This window comes from Dipodomys merriami, unplaced genomic scaffold (genome assembly GCF_024711535.1).
Source record: "Dipodomys merriami isolate MVZ:Mamm:240054 unplaced genomic scaffold, mDipMer1.0.p SCAF_5, whole genome shotgun sequence".
Lineage (NCBI taxonomy): Eukaryota > Metazoa > Chordata > Mammalia > Rodentia > Heteromyidae > Dipodomys > Dipodomys merriami.
The window spans coordinates 4,451,058-4,470,830 of record NW_027206068.1 but is presented as its reverse complement, the minus strand read 5'-3'; the positions used below and the strand labels follow the sequence as shown (position 1 = coordinate 4,470,830).

The 19,773-nt window shown below is 44.8% G+C and overlaps 2 protein-coding genes across 5 annotated transcripts in view; both read right to left on the bottom strand.

Moving 5' to 3' along the window:
- The window catches only part of Ddc (dopa decarboxylase), a 103,006-nt gene extending 100,892 nt beyond the window's left edge, over positions 1 to 2,114 (bottom strand). For both annotated transcript variants that reach the window (XM_069995987.1, XM_069995985.1), the window contains exon 1: positions 1,994 to 2,114. The gene's annotated coding sequence lies outside the window, so the exon portion shown is untranslated. The remainder of the gene's footprint in view (positions 1 to 1,993) is intronic.
- A 13,059-nt stretch (positions 2,115 to 15,173) lies between these two features.
- The window catches only part of Grb10 (growth factor receptor bound protein 10), a 161,496-nt gene continuing 156,896 nt past the window's right edge, over positions 15,174 to 19,773 (bottom strand). For all 3 annotated transcript variants that reach the window (XM_069995982.1, XM_069995984.1, XM_069995983.1), the window contains 2 exons: positions 19,290 to 19,383; positions 15,174 to 18,450 (listed from right to left, as the gene is read on the bottom strand). In XM_069995982.1, coding sequence (XP_069852083.1) covers positions 18,304 to 18,450; positions 19,290 to 19,383 — 241 coding nt within the window. In that variant the 3' untranslated portion in view covers positions 15,174 to 18,303. The remainder of the gene's footprint in view (positions 18,451 to 19,289; positions 19,384 to 19,773) is intronic.

The window sequence follows — 19,773 nt, the reverse complement described above, 5'->3', positions numbered from 1 at the left end:
TAAGATTGTCCTAGATAAAAAAAATAAAAACATAGCATAACAACAAATAAATTCCTGATTTTCCCTAGTTTAAAATGGTCAGATTTTAGGTTCATTTTTATGGATCCCAGCATAATTTCTTCTGATTTTCTAAATAGTTTGCACAGTTTTGAAATTTAGAATCATTCAGTCCCTAAAAGAGTGTTAGAAATCAGATATAAAATCATTTGTGATTTTCCTTCATCAGTGAGGACATGATTTTAAAGAATCAATTTGTATAATTATTGTGGAATTTATGTAATTATTATAGAATTATTCAGAATTTTTTTTTATCTCTTTGGTGGGTACTGGGGTTTGAACTCAAGTTCTCTCCCTGTCTACGCTGATGCTCTACGACTTGAGCATCTACCCCAGCTCAGTCTTTTCTGGTTATCTTAGAGATGGAATCTTAACAAGCATTCCTGCATAGGTTGGCCTCTAGCAGCAATCCTCTAGCGCTCAGCCTTCTGAGTGGGGATACCTGCCTAGAAGACAATGCAATCCTGATTGATTTGAAGACCAAGAACCCTACACATCTCCCTGGGCAGCTTAACACTTCCTACCCTACATCCAGTTATGGATATCCCTTTTCCAGCTGTGCCCTTGCAATGGCAATTCCCATTTCCTCATCTCCTTCCTGTCCAATCCTTAGTCCTGTCTTTCCTGCTGTATCCCTCTTTATCTCTAAGGGGCTCTGATGAGCCATTTTGTGAAGCAAGTATAGTGCCTAGGATGCAGTTAGTACATAGTTAATTCAAGTTTCCTAGAAGGTGAGGGAGCAATGTGCTAGTCCATAAGGTCAGAACAAATTCAGTTCTGATTTCATCTGTCCTAGCTGTGAGCTTTTCCACATCTTTCTTTTTTTTTTGGGGGGGGGGTCCGGTCGTGGGGCCTGAACTCTAGGCCTGGGCGCTGTCCCTCAGCTCTTCAGCTCAAGGCTAACGCTCTACCACTTAAGCCACAGCGCAACTTCCGGCTTTTTTTCTTTTTGCTTATGTGGTGATGAGGAATGGAACCCAGGGCCTCAGGCATGCAAGGCAAGCGCTCTACCACTGAGCCACCTTCCCAGCCCCTACACCATTTGTCTTACCTCTTCTTAGTTTGCCCTCTTTTGAATGGGGCCTATGCTTATAGATTAGGACAGAGACCAGAATAGTCAAAAAACTCAGAGACTATGTTGTAGTTTGCACCTCAAGCAGCCACATGATTTCTTCTCATAGACTGTGCATTCTGATAGAGTTTGTGGTCAGCTTTGAAGTTTTGGGGGAAAGATCTCTCAATTATCCTCAGATCACACTGTTTAGGTAGATTAGGAATTTATTTCTAAGTAGACTATTCCATATATCAATAAGAGAGAGCTTTTCACAGAGTCATCAATGTTATTATAGTCCCTAAGACTCTTATTTCCCATGAACCAACAAACAGCCCGAAGGAAAAGTATGGCTCAAATGGTAGAGCATCAGCCTTGAGCAGAAAAAGCCAAGTAAGAGTGTGAGGTAGGTCCTAAGTTTAAGTACACACACACACACACACACACACACACACACACACACACACACACACACACACACACACACCTTTTTACACATGGAGAAACAGAGGCTCTGGAAAATGATGTATTCAGCACCAGCATGGTGATATATGGTAAAGAAAAATCCATTTCATCTACACTTGCTATTGAGGTACAGACATGAAACCCCGGTAACTTATATGGGATTGCTTCTGTGTATGTATGTGTGTGTGTGTGTGTGTGTGTGTGTGTGTGTTTGTGTGTGTGTGTTGATGTGCACACAACCACCTATAGAGTGCCCATAGACCTGAAAACTCTGTGTGTAGCCAGAAAATTTGTCCAATAACAGCCCTTCAATGATTTTAGTTAACCTTTCGGCAACCATTCCGTAACATGGGCCCCAAGAGTCAAGAGGTGCCATTTCCAACAACTATAAAATAATAAAGTATCAAGCCAGAGACTTACTTGCTGGGAATTCTAATTCTTTACTGGTCCACTGTCCTTTTAGGGATCCTCCTGCTTTGAGGAAACATGGAGAAGCCACTGGAAAGATGGTGGTTGGGCCTGTAATTCTCTGCAAATTGGAATCCACCCCTTTCTCTGACCTTGCGGGTTTTTTTTTTTTTTTTTGCCTGTGTACTGGTTAAATATTAATTTCTGATGGTGATAAAGGTCAATCTTGAGAAGGCCAGCAGGCCAGCTCTTCTCTGGGCTCCTGGAAAGACCCATTCTGGTGAGTGTATTTGATCCCAACCCTGGCAGCTTGGATCTTTCTTCCCACATTATTTAACTTATATCCCACATTATTGTAAGGAACCCTGACTTCGAGTCGTCAGCCCATTAGGTTACCCCATAAATTTCAGTCCTGTGGTGGCTCCTGCCATTGTGGACAGCCTCCCAACAGGTCCCTGAAAATTCTCACAACTAAACTTTAAAATTATAGCTGGGATTTCTTAGGGCCAGATAATCATCCATCCTTAAGAACCCACCTTTCTTCACCCCAATCCACCTAAATGATAGTCAAAGATGGACGAAAGAGCCCTCTGAATGAGAATACTGGCAAGTTTTTAGGGAAGTCCAAGTTGGCAAAGTTTTACTGGAGCACAAAGCCAGAGTCAGAATGTCATAGGAAAAGCCCATGGAGAGCTTGGCTGCTGAGCCAGCAAGCAGATAGGCAGATAGGCAGAGCCACAGTGGCTACCAACTCAGGCCATTGGGGACAAAGAGCAAATCGTTGGGAGGCTGTGCTCCACCACTCTTTAAAGGACTAGATAAACTGGAGGACAAAATGGCTGTCCCCAGAGGTGTTTGTCATGGGGGCTATGTGTAGAAAAGAGCTTTCCCCGTTCAACTCTGAGGCCCAGGGGATAAAGAAGGGAAGGGCTAGGAGCCGAGGATTGTGCTGTCAGCTGAGAGAGCAGGGTGACATCTCATACCTTTCTAGGAGACACTGGAGGAAAGAGAGAAAGAGAAGCAATAGCTGGTAGACCCACAGGGACAAACCCAACTGGCCTCACACTTAGTGTCTCCTCAGGTGAGACCTGAAGCCATGGGCTCTAGCAACGTTAAAACCTGGGAAGGACACAGAATGGAGAAGAATATCTGGAAAGGCTCTGAGTCTAGAAAGAGCAAATGGCTTTCTGGCCTTGAAACAAAGCCAAAGCCAAAGGGCTCCATGCAGTGGAGGCAGGGATGAAGTGGGGGTAGGGGAATAAGGGGGCTTGAGAACTATATTAGATACTGTGCTTCATCCTAGTGGGAGGCCATTCCCCCATTTGAATATTTACATTTTAAGATCTTTCCCTTCCTCCCTCCCTCCCTCCCTTTCTCTTTGTCCTTCCTTCCTTCCTTCCTTCCTTCCTTCCTTCCTTCCTTCCTTCCTTCCTTTCTTCCTTCCTTCTTTCCTTCCTTCCTTCCTTCCTTCCTTCCTTCCTTCCTTCCTTCCTTCCTTCCTTCCTTCCTTCCTTCCTTCCTTCCTTCCCTCTCTCCCTCCTTCCCTCCTTCCTCCCTTTCTCTTTTTCCTTCCTTCCTTTTTTCCTTCCTTCCTCCTTCCTTTCTACCCTCCCTCCTTCCTTCCCTCCTTCCTTCCTTCCTTGCTTCCATCCTTCCTTCCTTTTGTTCTTTCTTTTTCTCTCTCTCTCTTATTTTCTTTTTTGAGGGATACTAGAGTTGGAACTAGAGGCTTTGTGCTTGCTAGAAAGGCACTCGACTGTTGACCATATCTATAGCCCTTTTTTGCAAGTTATTTTGGGATGAGGTCTTCCTTTTTTTCTGCCAGGCTTGGGGTTTGAACTCAGGGCCTCAGCACTATCCCTGAGCTTTTATGCTATAGGGTAGAGCTCTACCACTTTCAGTCATAGCTCCACTTCCAGCTTTTTGGTGATTAACTGCAGATTAAGAGTCTCACAGACTTTCTTTTTTCTTTTTCTTTTCTTTTCTTTCCTTTCCTTTTCTTTCCTGTGTGTGTGTGTGTGTGTGTGTGTGTGTGTGTGTGTGTGTGTGTGTGTGTGTGTGTGTGTGTGTGTGTGTGTGCGTGTGTGTGTGTGTTCCAATCCTGGGGCTTGAACTCAGGGTCTGGTGTTTTTTCTGAGCACCTGTGATCAGGGCTGGGCACTTCACCATTTGAGCTACAGCTGTACTTCTGGCTTTTTGGTAGCTATTTGGAGAAAGTGTCACAGACTTCCTTGTTTCAGTTAGCTTTGAACTATGATCCTGATCACAGTTAAGATCACAGTTAGCTAAGATCATAGGCCTAAGCCACTAGTGCCTGGCTATGGTCTTGCTTTTTAAGCCAAGTCTTATGCCTGGACAGGGATTCTCCTATTTTATATGTTTTGCTATGTGGAGAAGACAGGGATACTCCATCATATCCAGCTTCTTCCACTGAGATCTGTTCTCATGCACTTTTCTTTGCCTGGGCTGAAACCCTTCTGATCTCAGCCTTTCATGTAGCATGGATGACAAGGATGCACCACCATATCCATCAATTGATTGAGATGAAGGTCTGATGAACTTTTTGCTCAGACTGACCTTAAGGCAAGATCTTCCTGCTCTCTCAAGTAACTTGAATGCACAGACATGAGGCGCTGCGGCCAGGCTCACTCTGAATTTTGTATGGAAGATGGATCAGAGACACAATATCTGATTTCCTGGCTGAAAGAAATTTATACAAACCCAAGAAACCTGGAGTTTAGATTGGGTTGGGGAAGGGGAAGCCATGGCAATGAGAAAGATAGTGGGTTGTAGACATGTAGGTATATGTGTGTGTGCATATGTTCACATTCATTAACAAGCTGCTGGGGAAAGAAGGAAGAATGAGACAGGACACCCATGGCGACAAAGCCAGAGGACTGAGGGTGATAGTCATAGAGGGAGAGGAAGATAACAGGTAAGTACCAGCTCTGTATCCAGGGGACATAATGGGAACCAAGAATTCAGCATGGGAACCAAATGTTAGATTCTTGCTTTTCACCCAATTGAAGCTGTCTGGTAGACCTTTCCACATAGCTCAGAAGAGAAGCTGGACAGGAGATAAAGTTGTATGTATAAAGGTGGAAAGTGTGTAGATGATATTTGAAAGACTAGGACTGGATAAAATCATCTTTAGACAACAAATGATTTTAACCATTTGATTTAAATGTGATTTAAACAGTTACCAAACATAAAAAGAACTAGCTAGTAGTGCCATTTTGACCTACACTTTCTTGGCTAGTTTACAAATCTCTGTGGAAAGATGATGTCAATTTCTAGCAATTCTGTGTTCAAATTTCTTGTCATTCCCATTGCTTATGGGGATTAAGGTAAGGTTTAGGATTCAAAGGAGAAATTGGAACAGGTGTATGAACCTGGACATTTCTATCAATCAGGGATCTTCAGAAAAGCATAGCCAATGGGAGATACAGTATGTGTACAGAAAGGGCTAGAAGAAGGTATTTAGCATGGAATTGGCCTGTGTGGCTATGGTGGGGGGAGGTGGTTCTATAACTTGTCATCAGCAAGCTGGAGGCCCAGGAAACCTTGGTGGCATAATTTAGTCTGAATCTAAAGACCTATGAAGCAGGAGCTCTGAAGTCTGAGGGTAGAAGATGGAGATAAAAGATGAGAGAGAAAAATCCATCTTTCTCCACTGTTTTGTGCCAATTTGTCCATGCTCTATCAGAGATGTCCACCACATTGAAGAGTGTGGGTCCTTTTTCCCTTGTCTATGGACTCAGATGCCAATCTGTTCCAGAAATGCCCTCATAGACACATCTAGAAATGATGCTCTATCAAACCAGGCATGGCTTGCTTACCAGATCATATTCACCAGCCTTGCATGACTGGCATTAGAATTGGGTGAATCTGTGATTGGGGGCTGTCCCTGGCATTGTAGGATGCTTAGTAACACCTGCCCTGGCCCTCAATGATGATAGTCCTAAATGTCTCTGGGCATTGCTCATGTTTCCTGGGAGCAACATGGTCCTGGCTGAGAGTAGTTGATTTAGTGCCAGGGCAGAGGAAGGCAGCATGTGCTGCAGTCGTTGAAGTTCTTGGAAGCTTGCTTGACTCTGCTGTGGTCACTCTCCTAAAGCTCCAGCATGTGGCCATCTCCCAGGTGACTAGTCCCACTCACCAGTCTATGTTGAGAGTTGTGAGTGCAGATGTGACTAAGAGAGATTCTCAGGTGCTCTGGGAATGGTCCTGAATGGAGGGAGACATGGGTTTTATGTGGAGCCCACTGTCTGCCCAAGGAAGGTGAAGTCAGGGTGAAAAAGACAAGGCTGCCCCTGATATGCCTGCACTGTGGCTGAATGTACAGAGGAAGAATGTTCTAGAAAAGCACTTTGCTGGGAAAAGATGAGAATATCAATATCAGCTCAGTTCCCTCCCCTCCTCACCCCCCTTTTTAAAATCACATTTTTCCTCCAGGGATTGTCTTTGGAGTTGTTCTAGAATTGGGGTACCTGGGTCTAAGGCCCAATGATTCTTGAACTGATTGGAGGAAAAATTCAGGGTTGGGCACAGAGACCTAAGTAGGAACAAGTTTATTTGTGCAAGGAAAAAGAAGCAAAGTAACACTACACTCTCAGGTGGTAGAGAGTAGGCAGACTAAAGGAGGAGGGCTACCACAGAGGGTCCCATGACCTCAAGCTATTGTTGGGGTTCTGTAGGCCTGAAGCAGGCATTCCTGGAAACCCAGGGCAGAGGAAGGCCTGGTGTCTACAGAAGTTTATTCCTCATTAACTCCCCCACATATGACGTAAGAGAGTTTTAATCTTGGATAATCAGAATAGGTAGTCGTTTTCCACAGGCTACAGGATCAGCTAGATCCTACTCTGTGTCTTGAGTCATTTTTTTAACAAGAGCGGGTCAGGATGTGTTTTTTGTTTTGTTTTTGTGCCATTTCTGGGGCTTGATTTCAGGGCCTGGGCACTGCCCCTGAGCATTTTTGTTCAAAACTAATACTGTACTGCTAGAGCCCAGTTCCACTTTGGGCCTTTGGTAGTTAATTGGAGCAAGAGTCTCATGGACTATCCTACATGGACTGTCTTTGAACCTAGATCTCAGCTTCCAGAAGTAGCCAAGATTACAGACATGACATGAGTTGCTAGCACCCAGCATTTTTTTTTTTTTTTTGTCAGTCGTGAGGCCTGAACTCTGGGCCTGGGCACTGCCTCTGAGCTCTTCAGCTCAAGACTAGAGCTCTACTACTAGAGCCACAGTGCCACTTCAGGCTTTTTTTTTTCTTCTGCTTTTGTGGTGCTAAGGAATCGAACCCAGGGCTTCATGCATGCAAGGCAAGCACTCTACCACTGAGCCACCTTTCCAGCCCCCCAGCATTTTTGTTGTTGGGTTTTTTGCTTTGTTTTGTTTTGTGTTTTGGTTGGTCATGGGGCTTGAACTCTGGGCCTGGGCGCTGTCCCTGAGTGTTTCAGCTCAAGACAAATGCTCTATTACTCGAGCCACTGCACCCCTTTCAGTTTTCTGGTCGTTTATTGGAGGTAAGAGTCTCATGGAGCCAGGCACTGATGGTTCATGCCTGTAATCCTAACTACTCAGGAGGTTGAGATCTGAGGATCACCGTTCAAAGCCAGCCTGGGCAGGAAAGTCCGTGAGACTCTTATCTCTAATAAACCACTAGAAAACTGGAAGTGGTGCTGTGGCTCAAGTGGTAGAATGCTTGCCTTGAGCTGAAGAGCACAGGGACAACGCCCAGGCCCAGAGTTCAAGCCCCAAGTCAGACAGAAAAAAAAAGTCTCTCATGGACTTTCCTGCCTAGACTGGCTTTGAGCCATGATCCTCAGATCTCAGCTTCCTGAATATCTAGGATTATAGGCATGAGCCACTGGTGGTTGTTGTTTCTTAAGTCAATAGCCAACGCATGATTCTTAGCTAGATTCTTTCCTGATTCCCTGTCTAACCTGTTTTTATAAAAAGTCATCACCAAGCCCAAAGGCCACCTGGATTTTCATTTGTGTTTTTTTCTAGTTTTACAGCTTTGCACTCACCTTTAAGTCTATGATTCATGTTACAGTTCTTTGTGAAGGTGTAAGTTCTGTTCCTACACTGACAATTATTTGGCCGATTCCATGTGATATCTGTTTGTTTGAGCACCATTTGATTAAAAGATGATGGCTGGGATATAGTTCAGAGACAAAATACTTGCCTGTGTAATGTCCTGGGTGTGATCCCCGGTACCAAGAAATAAAAGATGAGGGGGGAAAAAAAGCTTAAAAAACACCAACCAATGAGCTAAGAATGTGGCTTAGTGGTAGAGTGCTTGCCTAGCATGCATGAAGCCCTATATTCAATTCCTTGATACCATATAAGCAGAAAAGCTGGAAGTGGTGTTATGGCTCAAGTAGTAGAGTGCTAGCCTTGAGCAAAAGAAACTCAGGGACAGTGTCCAGGTCCCGAGTTCAAGACCCAGGACTGCCAAAAAAAGAAAAAAAGAAAAAAAGAAAATTATCTTTTCTGAGTTGTATTGCTTTTTTGTGCCTATGCCAAGGATTAGAGGTGCAAAAGGCAAATTAACCCAGCTTTATCTAGGTTCAGTTCTACTTAGCATTTTGCAAATCACTGGCTTTAGGCTACATTGTGTAATGTTTTGCAGGGACTGAAATCAGCATTTCAACAAGTAGAATAAAAAAAGAAGAATAAGAAGAAGAAGGGGCTGACTGGGCACTAGTGGCACATGCTTGTAATCCTAGTTACTAAGGAGGCTGAGATCTGAGGATCACGGTTCAAAGCCAGCCCAGGCAGGAAAGTGCATGAGACTCTTATCTCCAATAAACCACCAGAAAACCTCAAGTGGCACTGTGGCTCAAGTGGTAGAGTGCTAGCCTTGAGCTGAAGAGCACAGGGACAGAGCCCAATCCCAGAGTTCAAGCCCCACAACAAAAAAAAAGTGTGTATGTGGGGGGGGGGGCGACCTGGATGCTGGTGACTCATCATGCAGTCTTAGCTACTTAGGAGGCTGAGATATGAGGATCATGGTTGGAAGTCAGCCTGGGCAGGAAAGTCTGCAAAACTCTTACCTCCAATTAACTATAAAAAGTTGGAAGTGGAGCTGTGTTTCAGATGGAAAAATGCCCTGATAAAAGGCAAAGCAATCTTCTTCAGTTTGAGTCTGAAGCTTGTTATCCAAGCTCTACCCCATGAGCTATCTCCTTTTGTTTTTCATACTACCTTTGCTCAGGATGGCCTCAGACAGACTTTCATCTTCCTACCTACACCTCCCATGTATCTGGGATTACACAGATGCAGCAACCATTCCTGGTTGTTTGTTGAGTTAGGGTTTTATGTTGACTGATCTTGAACTGTGATTGTCTCATCTTCATTTCCTGCATAACTTGGATTCCAGGGATGAGCCACTGTGCTTGGTTCATATGGTTCCTCTTTTAATTGCAATTTATCTAGGACAAAACCTGTGCTTGAGAAGTCCTGTACAACCATTCTAACACGGCTGCAGTGAGAGAGAGAGGAGCTGTCTTCTGATGAGCACAGATGAAGTTTCTGATGATTTTGAACGGACCTGTGGAAACCATCATGTTTGTTTGATTCGTTTTGGTGCTGGCACTGGGGCTTAAACTTGGGACCTTCCATTCTTGCTTTAAGGCTGGTATTTACCACTTGCCATACCTCCACTTCCAGCTTTTGGGTGGTTAATTGGAGATAAGAGCCTCATAGATTTTTTTTTTTTGTCTGGGCTGGCTTTGAACCCCAATCCTTAGATCTCAGCTTCCTGTGTAGTTAGGATTATAGCATAAGCCACTGATGGCTGTTTTGGTTTTTTGACGTCGTGTCTCACTACATAGCCCAAGCTGGCCTGGAACTCACTAGGTAGTCCAGGCTTGCTTAAAAGTCATGATCTTCCAGCCTTTACCTTCCTTGTACTGAGATTACAGATCTAATCCAACCATGCCTGGCCCCTTTTATCTCAGAGTTCACTAAAACATGAAGTCATGTAGGCTACTGGCATCCTATTTCACAGAACATGCATAGGCTAAGGTCGCCTGAGGTCACATCACATTCCCTTACATCCCCTCCAGATACATCCTCCGTTCACCCTTCACCTCTGCACTCAATTATCATTCTTCACTGCAGCTCTCACATATATGATGGGTGTAAGCACAGGGCTTCATCGTGGGCTGAGTGCGTGGGATTGGTTCCAGGACACCCTGCCGATACCCAGGTCCAGATACCCAAGTATATTGACACACAAGTCTCACATATTAAATGGTATCATAGCTGGACACCGTTGATGGCTCAGGCCTGTAATCCTAGTTACTCAGGAGGCTGAGATCTGAGGATCATGGTTTGAAGCTAGACTGAGAAATAAAGTTCCTGAGACTCTGATCACCAATTAACCACCTAAAAAGCTGGAAGTGGAATTGGGGCTCAAGTGGTAGAGTGTTAGTATTGAGCATAAAAGCTTGGGGACAGCACCCAGGCCCTTAGTTCTGAAAGCACCCATTTCAGAAGACCACAAGGACCCAGTTACGTACAGCTCAGGGGTTTATTGCCAGCGGGGCTGACAAAGCCACCTCCCTCAAGGGAGAGGGAGAAATGGCACCTGTCCTTGTACAGGGGCATCCTTATACAGTCCCCAGACTAGAGGCGGGAGATAGTGAGTAGGCAGGGTGGGTTTAGGTCTGGGTAGAGAGCAGGAATATAGACGGATCCTGGAGAAACCAGTTGGGAGCCCTGCGGAGAGTTCTCTTTTCTTTGTGAAGGGCAGGGTGGAGTTCTAGTCTGGGTGGAAGGTGTTCTGCTGATGCAGGGAGCTGAGGGGGCTAGAGATACATGCTTAGGGCTTAGGATGGAGGCTGTCAAGCCCCAAATGGAAGAGGACATACTAACAAGTTCAAGCCCGAAGATTGGCACCAGAAAAAGGCATTATATATCCTCCCAATACCATAGAGCGTCTCTACAGTATTTATAACACTAAGTCGCTGCATTCTATTTAATTAAATCTACAAATATCCACAGCACAGTATTTTCCCCATAGTGTGCCATTTGGGGAATGTCTGGGGGCAAGTCTGTATGCATGTCCAACCACAGCAGGCCCAATTACCTAGCATGCATCAGCAAGCATGTAGCCAATTTCACTCCATCAGTGGTTAAATCCACTGGCATGAAACCCAGTGGATACAGAGGGCTGAATGTAATTACAACAGAGACTTTCCCTAAGAAAACGAGCCGTAATATTTATTTCCAATGACCAACCTCTATCGTCACCCCAAATGACATCTGATGAGTCGGCCATAGAACAAGGAAGTAAATGTGGTTCTGTTGTAAGTATATCGGATGTGTTGTCAAGCTGGATGTGGAAGGTATCCCAAGCTTGAGTGTGAAGGTAAGTGTGAAAGGAGGAGAATTAATGAAATGAACAGTTGCAATGGTTCCCCTAAATTTCTACATATAACCTTTAGTTTCTGACTTTTTTACTTATTTTTGTGCAGTTAATATCAAACACAGTGCTTGTGCTTTTCTGTGTGTGTGTGTGTGTGTGTGTGTGTGTGTGTGTGTGTGTGTGTGTGTGTGTGTGTGTGCAGATACCAGGGCTTGAACTTAGGGCCTCATGCTGTTGCTTAGCTTTTTATTCTAGGTTGGTACTTTGAGCTCCACTTCCAGCTTTTTTGCTGCTTAATTGGAGATAAGAGTCTCTCAAATTTGTCTGCTTCAGATTGCAATTCTCAGTCTCCTGAGTAGCTAGGCTGACAGGCTTTTGGTAATAGCTAGCACGTGAAGAACTCAAGAAAGTGTCCATGAAGGAACTCCAACATCAAAGGACAAAAGAATGAGAAGAAGCGACAGTAGTTGCAAACAGACAAGATGGAAACTGTAACAGGATATGGTACCACAAACTTCAGACAAGCAATCACTTCAGACAATGGGGTGGAGAGCTCGGAATTCACAAAGAAAGTGGGCATAGCTCAGAAGAGCAGCTCAGGTTGGAAGGAACGCAAAGCAGGGATGCCCCTACTCAATACCACTCCAACACGGGCATGTGCCCAGGTGGGGGGTGGGGGTGGGGGGAAGAAAGATTCAGAGGAAGTGAGCACAGAAAGGGTTCAGGAAAAAAGCAGATGTTGGGAGCAATAGGTAAATAGAATTCACACACACACACACACACACACACACACACACACACACATACACACACACACAATTGTGGTTTTCGAAAAAAAATATGTTCTGATCATAAAGCGACACGAAATATCCCCAGGAATCAAACATGACTTTGATGTATTTCAACCTTTGTGCCTTTTATTTATTTTTTTGAGCTCCTATCCTGGGGCTTGAACTCAGGGCCTCAGTGCTGTCCCTGAGCTTTTTTTGTATGGGACTAGCATTCTACTACTTGAGCTACAGCTTCACTTCCAGCTTTTTTTTTTTTTTTTTGAGGTAAGTGTCTCATGGACTTTCCTGCCTGGGCTGGTATTGAACCACAGTCCTCAGATCTCAGCCTCCTGAGTAGCTAGGATTATAAGGTGTGAGCCACTAGTGCTTGTTTTCTGTGCCTTTTCTCCTTGCTTCCCCTAAACCCCAAGGGTCCTCAACTTCCCCCCCAGGGTGTGCCATTTATCTTGAAGTGCCCTCTGCTGGCTGTGTTGAGATCTGCACACATGGGACCTTTCGTTTCTCCTCTCTGCTGGGTCTCTGGGGGGGCCTTAGGACCAGCCCCTCCTTCTCGATTGTGCTCAAGGACCATGGATGAAGCTTAAGGACGCACTGGGAGAACTGTTCGTTTTTCTTCCAGTTCTTATGAATGTAGTCCGGACCCCTCTTAAACAGATCATAAACCATGTTCACTTGTAGCAAGCACATTCATTATTTTTTAAAAGTCCCCACAATTTTACTTATTAATCAAAGTATAGATGTCTGGACAGGTTACTGGAGTTAAGTGCTTTGTACTGGCCGAGGGTGCTGGACCATAGTAGAGTGCTGTTCCCAGACCTTTTTTTGTGGTTATTTTTTGTGTTGCTACTGGGACTTGAACTCGGCTTAGATGCTGTCCTTTAGCTATTTTTGCTTAAGGCTAGCATTTTATCACTTGAGCAACAGTTGTACCTCTAGCTTTTTGGTGGCTAATTGGTGATAAAAGTATCATGGACTTTTCTGCCCAGGCTGTCTTCGAACTGTGATCCTCAGATCTCAGCCTCTTGAGTAGCTAGGATTACAGGCATGAGCCATTAACTCCTGGTTTGTATTAGTTATTTTGAATAGTGTCTTTTTTTTTTGGGGGGGGGTCCAGTCCTGGGGCCTGAACTCTGGGCCTGGGCGCTGTCCCTCAGCTCTTTAGCTCAAGGCTAGCGCTCTACCACTTGAGCCACAGTGCCACTTCTGGCTTTTTTCTTTTTGCTTATGTGGTGCTGAGGAATCGAACCCAGGGCCTCATGCATGCAAGGCAAGTGCTCTACCACTGATCCACCTTCCTAGCCCTGGATAGTGTTTCTTGACCAGGTGTGTGCTCCTGTAACTTGATCCAACTATTTTATCTTTCTGGCCATAGCTCAGATGACAGATAGACATAACTTCACCCAACTGTAGGATGAAACAAGGTTTTTGCTCACTTTTCTGCCCTAGCTAGTTGACCTTAAATACAGTCCTTCCATTCCTGTGTCCCAAATAGTTACAAGTGTGATCGATCTACTAGTGTGGATCTACCACTTAAGCCACAGTGCCACTTCTGGCTCTGTTTATGTGGTACTGAGGAACCAAAGAGTTTCATGCATGCTGGCAAGCACTCTACCACCAAGCCACATTTCCAGTGTCCACAAGTGTTTATATATATGTATCTCTCTCTATATATTTGCATCTATCTGTATATTTTGTGTATATGTATATTGTGTATTTTGCATGTGTATTTTTTTACGTGCATATTTTTATACTTGTATATACTGTATTTAGGGTCCCTACTGGGTTTGCACTCAGGGTTTTGCATGCACTTGCCACTTGATCCACTTCTACAGCTCTGCTTTTTACATCATTTTAGAAATGGAGTCTCCTGGAGTTTTCAAACTGTTAAGTCTCCAGATTTTGGCCTCCTGAGTAGTTAGGATTACAGGCGTGAGCCACCAGTGCCTGGCTTAAATGTATGTTTTAAATGCCAATTAAGGTTGGGATAGAAGCAGCAAGCTTAAAGTTCAAGTTGTGCTGCATCTCCCCTCAATCCATTGTGCTGTGTGGCAGCTTATGTCATCGTATTTAGTCACCAGTGAAGTCTATGTTGATGCTCTGGCCTGGCTGCTGTCACAAAACTGTGCTCTCCAGAGAGAGGTATGATATAGGGCTGTTGTGACTTTAAGCTATGCCTGTCTGTTGCAGGAGCGTTCTCGCATTGCTGGTGTGTGCCTGACTTACATGGGCTAGCATGTGAGATGTCTGCATTTACTGGCTGATTGGGGCTGGCCAGGGAAGAGGCACCAGGTAGAAAATCTATAGCTAACTTAGGATTCCCCCAAGTAAAGGCTTGGGTAGCAATAACATGGGACATTCCTTCTCCTTAACTTCCTTCCTTCCAATTTCTTGGAGTTGAAACCAACCCATGCGGGTTTTTGCTTGTTTGGTTTTGGGTGCTGGTGCTAGAACTCAGGGCCTGAGTATTGTTCCTTTTCTTTCTCTCTCTCAAGGTTGGCACTCTACCACTTGAGTCACAGCTCCACTAACACCTTTCTAGTACTTAATTGGAGATGAGTCTCACAGGCTTTCCTTCCCCGAGGCTGGCTTTGAACTGTGATCCTCAGATCATAGCCTCCTGAATAGCTAGGATTACAGGTGTTAGTTACCAGTGCCCAGCCAGGCCCTTGACATCAATTGTCCCACTGCAGTGAAAAAGAAATGCCACTGGCCTTGTCAAATGTGAATGTTTAAAGTTTTTGGAGGTCTCTGTCTCCCCATGTGGGATGGAGCATAGGGAAGCAGCTGGTTGACCAGGCCCCTGACTGAGCTGAGTCTGCCTTTCACTCACATTCACTCAAGCTTACTCAAGACACACGTTCTTACACAGCCACTAACTGTTCATGCCAACTCATTCCTAATGAGAAGAATGTGTTTGAAATGTGGTGAGTCCTTTTTCAAAGGTGTTACCCCCCCCCCCCCCCCGTGGATCATTACCCAGAGGGCTTTTAAGTACAGACTGAGACATTACAAACAGTAGTAAATGAAGAACACTGTATTAATGTTTATTTCTAGTTACAAGAAACAGAACATCAGTCCCTTATTTGTACAAAAATACCTGAAAGTTTACAATTAGGTTCACGAGCCAAAGAGCTATATACAGAATGAAAGCAAAGCACATGGTAAAGGTTTTGTCTCATAATCAACACCTCCTGCATTCCCTGAAAATGCTTACAGGTCAGGCCATATTATGGTCACTGCAGCTTGCACTGTGACGTCACAAATCTACAAAAAGCTAGTCCCGCCCCCAGAGGTGCAGCGGTCACTCAAATTGTTGTCAGGTATTTAAGTGCAGAAAGGAGCAGACAAAACATCTAAGCTGAGGCACATGTTTCTTCAAGGTTTTAGCAAACAAAAACACATTCTTGAACTCTAACATCTAATGTAACAGAGCTTACCTATTAAAACTCTAAATACTCAAAGAAAAAAAAAGCATTTGGCATTTTTTTTGTAGGTTTTTCTTTTGTGTGTGTGTGTGTGTTTTTTTTTCTTGTGTGTGTGTGTGTGTGTGTGTGTGTGTGTGTGTGTGTTTTCCTTCTCAATTTAGTCCAGGTTGCTACATGGAGTTTCATTTAGAAAAGAAAAATCACAGGCAGACATTACAAAGGCTCCAAAACAACCCTGAGCTGTCCCCTTTACATTCATGTCAATTAAATACAAAAATAAAAGTCAAATTGTCCTTCAGTGCCTGGGGAAGGGGGCTAGACGCCCACCAGCCCAGGGACATTGCTATCTCAGATGGAATTCGCAAAGGCGGGCAAGCCAGGGCCTTGCAGCCAGGCTGGTTGCAACAGAGCGAGTGTCCCGCCCAGATGGGGCAGAGCCTCTAATAACTCACTTCGGCTGAGAAAGTACAAAAAGACTACGTCAAACCAGCTACATACAAAATCGTGAAATCAATCAAGCCTTTATTCTCTGCTTAAATAAAACGCATACGTATAAATATGAAATACTGCGCATCCTAACTGTTCTACGAAGAGCCATAAGAGGGATGATACACTGGTGGACTGGTCTACGTAAACAGGAGAAAAAAAAAAGAAAAAGAAATCTTAAAATTGCTTGTTTTTTTTTTTTTTCCTCTTTTTTTCTTTTTTTTTTTTATTTTAAAGATTTTTTTTTTTTTTAACTTCAGACCAGCCAAGAGGAAAAGGGACAATGTTGGACGTGAAGATCAGCGGGAACATGCAGCTAGGCATGAACTTGAGGATGACCTCACTGTCAATCATTTGAATGGTTAACTGATTGCAAGAGGAAGAAAAAAAAAAGTTCATATGGTTGAGAATATGTTTTACTCAAAAAACAAAAACCAAAAGAAAATTCTTCATTTGTTGTAAGGAGGCATTTCGTAGAAACCGGAGTGTGGCTTTTAAACTGAAACACAGGGTTTCGATGCTGCAGACTGACTAGCAGCAAATCTGCCTTAGTGACGCTTGTCACACGGCTGTCCTCCACTCCGTGGGCCCAAGACGGGACCCAGAAATGCAGTTCCTTAGGGAGAGCACTTCGGGGGGGGGGGGGCAGGATTCAAGGAATCCAGCGGTAAGCACAGGTACAGGGGACAGCCGGGGAGGTTGTTGGAAATGGAAAGCTTTCTGCTCACCACAGCTGCCTGTATGCTTGATAAGCAAGTACTGCCTGTGTTGCTGGGCTCAAGTGGAAGGAAATGGTCACCTCACACCTGACAATCCAATGAAGGGGACATGGCAAAGGGTCCGTGGTGGGGCTCAAGGGGGACCCGGTGATAGCTCAAGCCACTATCTGATTCATCTCCCAAGATGGGAGGCAAGTATCACGTTATTCGAAATTGGTGCCCACAGCACAGGCGGCTACCCCTCAGCAGAGAAGTGCCGCTGGACACCTGCATCTGCTGGCTTAGGGGGGATTTCCAGCAGGGCACGGAGGTCATGAGGCAAAGACCTTTAAAGGTCACCAGCCCATGCCTGCAGTGTTCCCAGTCTTTATCACCATGGAAACCATGGAGACACAAAGCCACGCAGGAGCCATTTTCTTTGAAGATCCTCTAATCCCCAGAGGGAGATCAGTCAGGAAATGACTCAGGCCACTGCGGAGGCTAAGGCAGTGGTCATTCTAGACCAGCGTGTGGTTAGATAACACGAGGCTGAGGATGCCCCGGGCAGACTAGCTGGGATTCACCGTCAGCCGACGGTGAGTACCAGTGTCTCAAGAAGGCTGGCATGGGCCAGTTTAGCAGTGAGGTCATTCAGCCATGTTGTGTGTGTTTGTTTGTTTGTTTTTTTGGTTGGGGGGAGGGTGGGGGGAAGTAGGCTTTTCTAAGTAATAAAGTCTCCCTCACTACACAAGGAAATAACAAAGGGACCAGACACTTGCACTAGAGCAATGACTGACAGACAGTGGGAGTCTGACTGAGTCCACAAAAGGTGATGCCAACCACTGTTGACACCTGTTTTTGTATTGTTTATTTTTGAAAAAAAAAAAAAGAAGAAAAAGCTTTTCAAGTATACTGGGAAGGGTTGGGGGTGGTCTGTAATTTGGGAGCCAAATCCACACTGTGGCAATCTCAGCAGGTGCTAGCTATCCTGTGGAACCCTTTGTGGGGACTCATTTTCAGTCTGAAGCCTGCCAATTCAAAACACCTTTTTGTTTTTGTTTGTTTTCTATCATTGGACTCGAAAAAGCCACATCCCCTCCTACCACAGGCTGAATACAATATTGACAACGAAGAAGGAGTGCAAAAAGTGATCAATACAAAAAAAGTAAACATATCGGTTTTAATTGTCAAGATTATCCCAGGGCAAGAGTTCATTTCCAATCACTTCTATCCGGTTCTCATTTCTAAGTGGCCCAGCCAAGATGGTCATTCCAGTTGATTCTCACACTTGCGCTGGATCTCTCGTCCCTCCCCCCATTTGGCTGGCACAGAGGGAGGCGATGCTGTTGCGTCCGCAACAGCAAAGCATCTCAAAGTCCAACAAACAAATCAATCTTAGTGGGCTGGTATTGAACAAACCCACATCATTCTGAATCTTAGGGTGTGAACTAGATGTGTATTTTCAATTCTCACGCAGACCTCTTCCTCTTCATTCCAGTGTTCTCTCTCTCCTTTCTCTGTTGAGAGGACGTTTGGGAGGTCATAAGGCCACGCGGATGCAGTGGTGCTTCAGCTTGCATGGCAGCACCCCCTTGTTCAGCTGGTAAAAATCAACCAGCTGGATCAGATCAGAGAACTTGGTGTTGCCGTCATCCAGGGTGAAGAAGGTCTGCCCATCATCCTCACACTGGGGAGACACAAGGAACACTTCCTGAGTTAGAAGACATCACAGAAAGCAACCTGGGGGTCTCTGGCCAACAGCAGTTTGTTCTGCTTGCTCATGGTTCAGTTCCTGAGAGATATCTATCTATCTATCTATCTATCTATCTATCTATCTATCTATCTATCTATCTATCTATCTATCTATCTATCTAGAGTACATATGTATTTTTCTCTCTCCAGGGGAAAGGGACAGCTGGCTCCTCTGTGCTCTGGGGTAGCCTTAGGGAAAGGTTGTTAAGTGGCTCCTCATTCACCCGGCTCAGGAAGGAAGTTTAACAGCCGATGACACACGACACACAAGGCTTGCATCCTTGCTACAACATGGGTAACTTACCCTGAAACCCTGGTGTTCAACTAGGGTCACGGGTGGGTTAATAAAATCATGTGGATAGGCAACTTTCCCAGATCCTGGGATTTTTTTTTGGTGGCTGTTTTTATTAAAGCAGAGGAACTGTGCAAGGTATCCAGGGAAGAAATATATTCCTAACTTGTATTTCAACTCAGTGAGTGTAAGTTACCGGGAAAGTCTTCCTGTCCTGTTGACATGGCAAGGGAGAGGTGCAGAGGTGAAGAGGAAGCCTTGACACCATGCTACCTCCAGCAGCTTCATTGCTAGGGAAACTCTGTCCCAAGTTCACAGAATAAACCCTTGCAGAGACTCTTACCTGTGAATGGGAAACTGTCTGCTACCTGACTGGCTGAAGTCTTGTTACTTTACAACTTGAAGGTCACATTAGGGATGAAATCAGAAAGCCCCCCCCCCCCCTCCCCAGTGGGGATTGGTGTGAAAGTATCAGTACTTACAGGTAGGATCTGGAAATTTTTAATTTTCTGGTGATGACACAGTGTGAGGACAAATGCCTTTGGATTACTCTGGCTGTCACGGAGGAGAAAAAGCCTGGGGAGGGAAAACCAGCAACTGATTGTTATGACTTTTAAAAAAAAATCCAAAAGTCATTATGCACATGTGCATACATGCACACCTCCTAGACCTGCAGCATGAGACAGATACGAAGCCACGGTAAGTGGCACCCAATAGCACTTTGTGGCAAGAGCACAGGACACCAGCTGAAATTCTGAGATGTAATTCTCCACTGTAGGGAACCTTGGTGTCATGGCTGGACCACTGGGTCCAGGGCTGAGGCAGAGAAAAGAAATAGAAGATGAAGCTGGAACTTTTGTGCCAGAAAGTCAGACAGTGCGGAGAGCATAATGGACATGTTGAAACAACCCAGCAGGTAGGATGGCTCCACTGGAGTGTCAAGACAAATGGTAGAAGCAATGGCTC